Genomic DNA, 7,310 nt, shown 5'->3' with positions numbered 1-7,310 from the left:
TCTCTTCCCCGCCACCCAATTCCCTCCACCTTCCCCGATCAAGTTCCCCTCCCTCATCAGCCCAAAAAGCAATCAGGGTTCCTTGCCCTGTGGGAAGTCCAAGGAACCCCCACCTCCATCCAGGACTAGTAAGGTGAGCATCCAAACTGCCTAGGCTCCCACAAACCCAGTACGTGCAGTAGGATCAGAAAGCCATTGCCATTGTTCTTGAGTTCTCAGTAGTCCTCATTGTCCGCTATGTTCAGCGAGTCCAGTTTTATCCCATGCTTTTTCAGACCCAGGCCAGCTGGCCTTGGTGAGTTCCCAATAGAACATTCCCATTGTCTCAGTGTGTGGGTGCACCCCTTGCGGTCCTGAGTTCCTTGCTCATGCTCTCTCTCCTTCTGCTCCTGATTTGGACTTTGAGATTTCTGTCCTGTGCTCCAATGTGGGTCTCTGTCTCTGTCTCCTTTCATCGCCTGATGAAGGTTAATATTCAGGAGGATGCCTGTATGTTTGTCTTTGGATTCACCTTATTTAGCTTCTCTAGGATCACGAATTATAAGCTCAGTGTCCTTTATTTATGCCTTGCCTCATTTTTTAACATGACGTCATCCGGAACATCTTGCTTTACTGTGTTGTATATGTGTATCTTCTAAATATTAGCACATGAACATATTAAAATTGAGTTAATGCATTAGGACATTATCAAAACTCCTGTTTCTTAATGTTGCCACTTGTCTCCTCAGAAGTTTGCCCCATTTTTGGGAAGCTATTGAAACTCAGAGGAATAAATACAAATTTACAACTATTAGATTTGGTCTTACAAACTTAAATTGTATCATGGTGGCAAGTACTGGTTTGTTGCTGTTTTTAAAATGAAGAGTGTTACTTTGTAGCTCTTGTAAAAGCTTGCTAAACACCTAATAAAATCTGTTGATAACTTTGACCTTGTTTTTCCAAATATTTAAATTTTTAAAAAAATGTAAAAAGTTGTCACTTTATGGTAGACCCAGGCAGTTGGCCCAGTCTTGTCCTTGAGGTTACCATGGCCCTGTCCAGCTGTCTAATACAAATGCTACAAGTGTAAGTATGGGCTGTAATACTACTAGTGTTTTTATCTTCATCAAGGACGGTTATTATCAAGATAGCCTTCCCTCCTGCCAATGTTCAGAAGGCAGCCTTGACTCCTGGTGCACTGCTCAGACTGCAGCAATCTTAACCCCCATTGCTCTTTTCTGTCGTTGTAGACGTCAGTGCAGTGCCCGGGCATACAAAACCTTAGGGTCGTTAAGAAAGTAGTGTTGCCCTCATAGACCATCTGACAGTCTCTCAAGTCCCCCAGGGAATCAGAGAACATTGTTGAAACCTTTTACTCATCGAGTGAAATCCACTTGTCAGTACTTATGGAATTTTGGGCTAATTCTAAAGAAGAGAGAAAAGAGGATGCTCTAAACTATCAGACAGTTCATTTGACCTTCATCTTCAGTAAATTGTTCCTCTGGAACTGGCATAAAAAATGACCACAGCAGGAAGTGAGCACAGCTCTAGTAATTAGCACCTGAGAGTGACCCAGGTGCACTTGTGCATTAGGTCTTACAGCATTTGGGGAAACAGCAGGAGTGCCTGGCTTCCTACTTTTGAATGCTAAATAGTTTCTTCTTTTCAGAGTCTGTGTTCTGTTGCATAACCAAGTAGACACTGGATTATTTCATCGAGTTGCATTTGCTATAAATGTTTTTAAGATTTGTTTGTCAGGTGAAGGCTAAATGAGAGCTCTACAGTGTTTGGGCATCCTGTTTGTTCTATGTGTGGCTTTCTGGTCTCTCTCCCGACCCCACCCTCTTTCTCTCTCTGTCTCTGCTCGGATTTCCTGTCTAGTTATATTCTATCCTGTAATAGACCAGAACATGTTCTTTATTAACCAATGGGAGGAGTACATAGTCACAGTGCATAAAAGGACAGCTCACATCAGAAGTGTTTAGCTCTGACAGCATCTCTGGGTGAGGTACAGTTGCAATCCGTGTCATTTGCACTGTTGCTGTGGTGGATGGTCCTATGCAACCTTTTATGCACATTCATTCAGATCCGGAGGTACGTTGTATTTTAAGTAATAGTCATGGTTTTACCAGTTTTGTTCAAGATCTTTCAGTATCTATTTTAGTTTTATGCATGAAAACCCTTTAGATTGATTGTAATACTCTATTTAACAATTATATATTTTAAAATTTTCAATCTATTTATTTAAAGTGAATACAGTAAGTTGTGGAACTATTTCCCCTCCCATATCCTTCCATATTCATTCTTAACTCTGCATGCTTGTGTTCGGTGTATGGCCTTATTTTCCATCATAGGCTACACTCTTTCTTAAGATAGCATTTGGATTTGACAGGCTAGCTTTAGTCTCCAGTGTTTTCCTGGAGCTCCTGCCCACTCAGAAAACCATCACGTGCCTTTCCTTCTTTCTTTTCATCCCTTGTTTCCTGAGCGCATTTTATCTGACAAAGAGTGATGGCAGTGATCTTCCTAACATCAAATTGTTCTCATTGCTTTCTGGCTATAACTGTTGGCAGGTGAACAGTTAAAATTAGAATCAGCGAAATGAGACTGAACTTCTCGAGGTGAGGTACATGTATCTAGCTCATATTTTTTCCTTCTTAAACTTTGCTTTGTAGAAATTCTTGATGAAGGAGACAGTGATTCAAACACAGACCAAGAAGCTGGAAGTAGTGAAGACGAGGAGGAGGAAGAGGAGGATGAAGAGGGAGAAGAGGAGGAAGGTAAAGTGTGGCTTTCCAAGTGTGCTGTAAAACACTCCCGGGTTAAGTGGATTCTGAAGTACCATTCTAAGACGGCTCTCTCAATTCACTGAAAAGGGATTGTGAAAAATGTCACTGGAGTTTAGCGGGTCAAGGCTTTTCCATGCCCTATAGGACAGAAGACTGCCCCCTACAACAGGATACCCACCCTGAAAGTTTTAAACAAGGAAATTCATTTTTACTAACAACATAATTTTAATTTGGTGCTTTAGACCTTGACTTCCAAAGGTGCATTCATGTTGAGGGTGTGTAATTTATATAGCCTTGGCAAGAGTGTGACAGATGTGAATGACTTAGATGTTTGCTGTCCATTTTGGCAAAATAGGGTAGGGAGGCCACCGACTATTTTAGTACAGAAACAGGCTTGCTGTTCTTCCTCTTCAGCTCTGGTGACATCACTGTGCAGAAAAACAAGCTCAGACCTTTCCTTTGGTTGAGTATCAGTAATACAGCGGTATATATAAGCTGGCGTTATTTACATTACACATCAGGAAATAATAAAAGTATGTTTTTCTTTTTAGAGTAATGTAGGTCTTATAGTGAAATTGCTCTGTAACATTTTATAAAAAAATATATTGGCTTTTTCCACTGCTGTCTTTAAGTCATCTAAGTAGTATATATTACATTTTTCTTTTAGAATTTCTTTGTTTTATATGGAAATATTATTTAAATTCAAATAATTGGGTGTAAGAAAGTTTTCTTACATCAGTGAAGAGATTTTGAAAAATATACATTTGGAGAGAGCCAACCACCCTGCCACAATCCAGTGTTCTCTTAAGATGAGTTCCAGATTGTAGAGTTCATCCACCTAATCAACATTGTGTATAACTCTAGAAATAATATTCCATGAAGCATCAGTGTGGAGTAAAGCCTTCTATGGTATCTAAATGAGTTTGTAATACAAAGACAAAAGTAGATTTTTGGCATAGTTGTGGACTCTGATCCAACAAAGTGGTATGACAGAAGCTTACAGCAGCTCCATTAACTTTGCAGGTACTCATTTACAAAAGGAAAACAACATTGTTACTGAATTTGATCATAGAACAAATATATTTTTATAATTGTTATGTTTAATATATTTCAGGGCAAAAAGTAACTATTCATGACAAAACAGAAATCAATCTAGTCTCATTTCGCCGTACAATATATCTTGCCATTCAGTCAAGGTAAGACTTTCTGGCTTAATTGATCATTTATTTCTGTTTTGGGTAAGAAATGGGTAGCCAGGGTTTTTACTTAGAATCCTAACTGTGTTACCTAAATAGGTTCTGCTCTCTTTCAGTGTGCCATTTCTTGTAGTTAGATGTTAGTAATTAAACCTCAAAAATAACCAGCTCTGTATCAAAGGCTACCACTATATTTGTTAATGAGAATTTAATGTTTCTTTTTCTGATGTGGTTTTTAATTCTGACTTTTAGTTGAGAGCTTACTTGCTGTGCAGATGTAGGAGGATAGAAATGGAATTGGGAATTACACTTTGGAAAGCTTTGAAGACCTTGTGTAGTAGTGTTAAGAAGTATCAAGATATCATGAAATTGAAACTATTTCCTTTGAAACCTGTACACTTGATTTAAGGGAACATATCCAAAAATGTTAAGTGCTTAGTCCGTCTGTTATTTTGATGTGAATCAGCTTATTGATTTACTGGGAATGTGTTTATATTCACACAGGAGGAGGGATGTTTTCTCAGTTGGGTTGTTGCTAGGGTCTGTGTTTCCATTGACTATGGTGAGCCATAAGTAGGAGTCATCTTGTTTTCGTTGTCTGAAAACTTCAAATAGAGGAATATCTAACACTGATAAAAACTTTTTCTTTGTTTATCTTGACCTATGTTTTTATCATTCAAATGAAAAAGCTGCTAGTTTTTCCATGCAACTTAGACGATGAGAATTTTGTAGAGTTTGAGGCCCTGCTGTCCTCTGCGGAGCTGCAGCCTTGTTCAGACAGAAGAGATGACTTCAGTGTTGCTCTCAGCAACTCAGTGACTGGAGGAGTTGCGGTGCAGCTGAGTAATTGTGTAGAAAGAACCCTAAGTTCCCTTCACTTTGCTACTATCTAAATCAGAAAAGGTACCAAAACCAAAAGCATCGAGACACAAGGAAGCCACTCCTTTCTTCTTCTTTTTTCTTTGTTTGTTTGTTCTTTTGTTTTTCAAGACAGGGGTTCACTGTGTAAACCTGACTGTCCTGGAACTCATTTTGTAGCCGAGGCTGGCTTTGAACTCACAGAGATCTGCCCTCCTCAACCTCCTGATGTTGGGATTACGCCCAGCGTAGGCAGCCACTCACTCTTAGACAGTGGCTTCTCCTTATTGTGCCTGCAGACCTTGCATAATATCATGAAAAGAATACCAGCCCGTACATGGCAAGTTTTTTTCCCAATTATATATGAAAATGGTTAGTAGACCTATAAAAACCCATACAGATGTTAGAAGAAAATCATAAGTGCCCAATATACACATTGGAGGACTTAGGAACGAGACTCTTTGGTGGTAAATGTTAGTCATTAAATATGTAGGCAAAGAAATGCTGTCATTGGTCATCAAAAGCAGAAGTAGCTTTTTTGTTTTGTTTTGAAGTAGTGGTAATAGATCTTGAATTTTATTAGATTCACAAAACATTATTGTAGGTAAACTCTTTACAGAAAGCCTTTGGGAACACGAGTCAAGGGCTTTTCCTCCGTGGCAGCTGGCCCTTTTTCATTACTGTAATTACACAAAATTGTCCATTGCAAAACAGTGAAGGGAACAAATTGTAATCACTACATGGTCAAATGTCTGGTTTATGCCTCCCTTGAGAACTGAGTTGATCGTGACTTGTTAAGAAGTAGGAAATGCTCAGATCCATGTCAGTTTGGAGAAGGTTAGTAGACCAGGCAGTAGACTGCTTGTGTGGTCTTCCTTGAAAACAGGCTAGGCAGCTCAAGAAATGACACATAGTAATCAAGATCGGATTGGATTGAAGATCTGTCTGTCTGTCTCTGTTTGTGAGTGTGTGTCCAGTGTTTTCTTTCTGTTGTCTGAAGTCTTTATACTGTTCAGGTTAGAAGGTGGTGTGGGGTACTTATTTACAGACCTGAGATTGAACATAGGACTCTTCTTAGGGAATCTTATGCAAACAAGTCCGTTTGGCTCCTGAACTGTGTAGGGATTGGCGCTTTTACTTTTCTTATGACTAGTTTGCTAGTCTTCCCATTTTCCTGCTGCTCTGAGATTCCTGTGGCTCTAAGATTACTCTTTCATTATACAAAACCTCACAGTAAGCAGTTGGCTTTGCTGTCAAGGCGGAAGCTCCCTCCTTGTTCCTGCTTCTTGATGATGGTCAACGTTGTGGTAGCAGATGGAGATGGGCTGCCATGTCCCTGACGATAGTGCAGTCATCTTTAAATACTACTTAAAACTGGCATCAAGTCAAGAGGACAGTAATTTAGTAATTTAGTAATGCAGTTATATAACCCTACTTCAATTATTATTCTTTTAAAACTGGAACTATTTTTGCTCAGCCACCTAAGATACCTAAAATATTGAGCAATGTTAGCTCATGTGATATTTATAATTAGTGCCCCTTCAGAATCACCATATGCTTTAAAAGAATGCAAATATATAATGCATAAGCTCATACAACTTTTTCTGATAAGTAAAAGTTAGTAAAATTTTCTTATTACTTATTTGACTTTCTTTTAATTATCAAGTCCTCCCCACTCCTGCCATGTATTTCCTTTTTTTTTTTTACAGTTCATATGTTTAATAATACTCATTGTTATTGCTATAGTACTGAAATGTGTCCATTCTAGGCACCGTGTAGTATTGCCTGTTATCTGCTACCTGGAAGATTGCTCTTTTTTTTTTTAGCTTTCTTCTTTTTTTCTTGCCTTGCACGATGCTGGATGGTTGCCCAGGTGTGCTTATGAAACCTAATAAGTAATAGAAGCTAGAAATAACAGATGAATTACAAACACTTTCAGAATCAGTGCATTGCATTGGGTGGCTATTGGGAGGGTGGGGGTTTAGACCATCTGAAAGGGTTTGGATATAGCAGCATTATTCCTGAGTCAAGTTCTTGACGAATTTGCTAATTATCTTGTGTTAAGGATATTATAAAATCATCTATATAAACACTGTAAAAATGTGCTTTTGCTCCCTATAAGTTGCTTTGCACCATTTACTAATGTTATAGTTATTTCTCATAAATGGGGAAGCCCTGTGTTTGGATATAAAATGGCATACTTGTAGTGTATCGGATGGGCGGGCTTTTGCAGCAGGTCTCACCTCGTCCTAGCTCAGCACTAGTGACTGGGGACAGACAGTGCTGAAAAGGTGTCTTAAGGTTTGTGGTGTGATAGAGGATCATTTTCTCTTCTATACTGAAGTTTGTAATACTGGAAGCATAAGAAATTGGGCCTGTTTTAATTAGAATGTCTTTCCTGGTTTCTCTAAATACATAATACACATTTCAAGAAGCTTTTTAAGTGCAGTACTTATTGTAGCTTTCCCATTGAGCTAGAAGCAAAAGT

At 38.8% G+C, this 7,310-nt stretch overlaps 1 protein-coding gene across 2 annotated transcripts in view; it reads left to right on the top strand.

Moving 5' to 3' along the window:
* Nucleotides 1-7,310, top strand: part of Cwc22 (CWC22 spliceosome associated protein homolog) — a 41,143-nt gene that overhangs the window by 22,443 nt on the left and 11,390 nt on the right. For both annotated transcript variants that reach the window (XM_005346628.2, XM_026778706.1), the window contains exons 12-13: nucleotides 2,655-2,759; nucleotides 3,883-3,964. In XM_005346628.2, coding sequence (XP_005346685.1) covers nucleotides 2,655-2,759; nucleotides 3,883-3,964 — 187 coding nt within the window. The remainder of the gene's footprint in view (nucleotides 1-2,654; nucleotides 2,760-3,882; nucleotides 3,965-7,310) is intronic.

This window comes from Microtus ochrogaster, chromosome 4 (genome assembly GCF_000317375.1).
Source record: "Microtus ochrogaster isolate Prairie Vole_2 chromosome 4, MicOch1.0, whole genome shotgun sequence".
In the NCBI taxonomy this organism is placed as follows: Eukaryota; Metazoa; Chordata; class Mammalia; order Rodentia; family Cricetidae; genus Microtus; species Microtus ochrogaster.
This window is presented reverse-complemented; position numbering and strand designations above follow the sequence as displayed.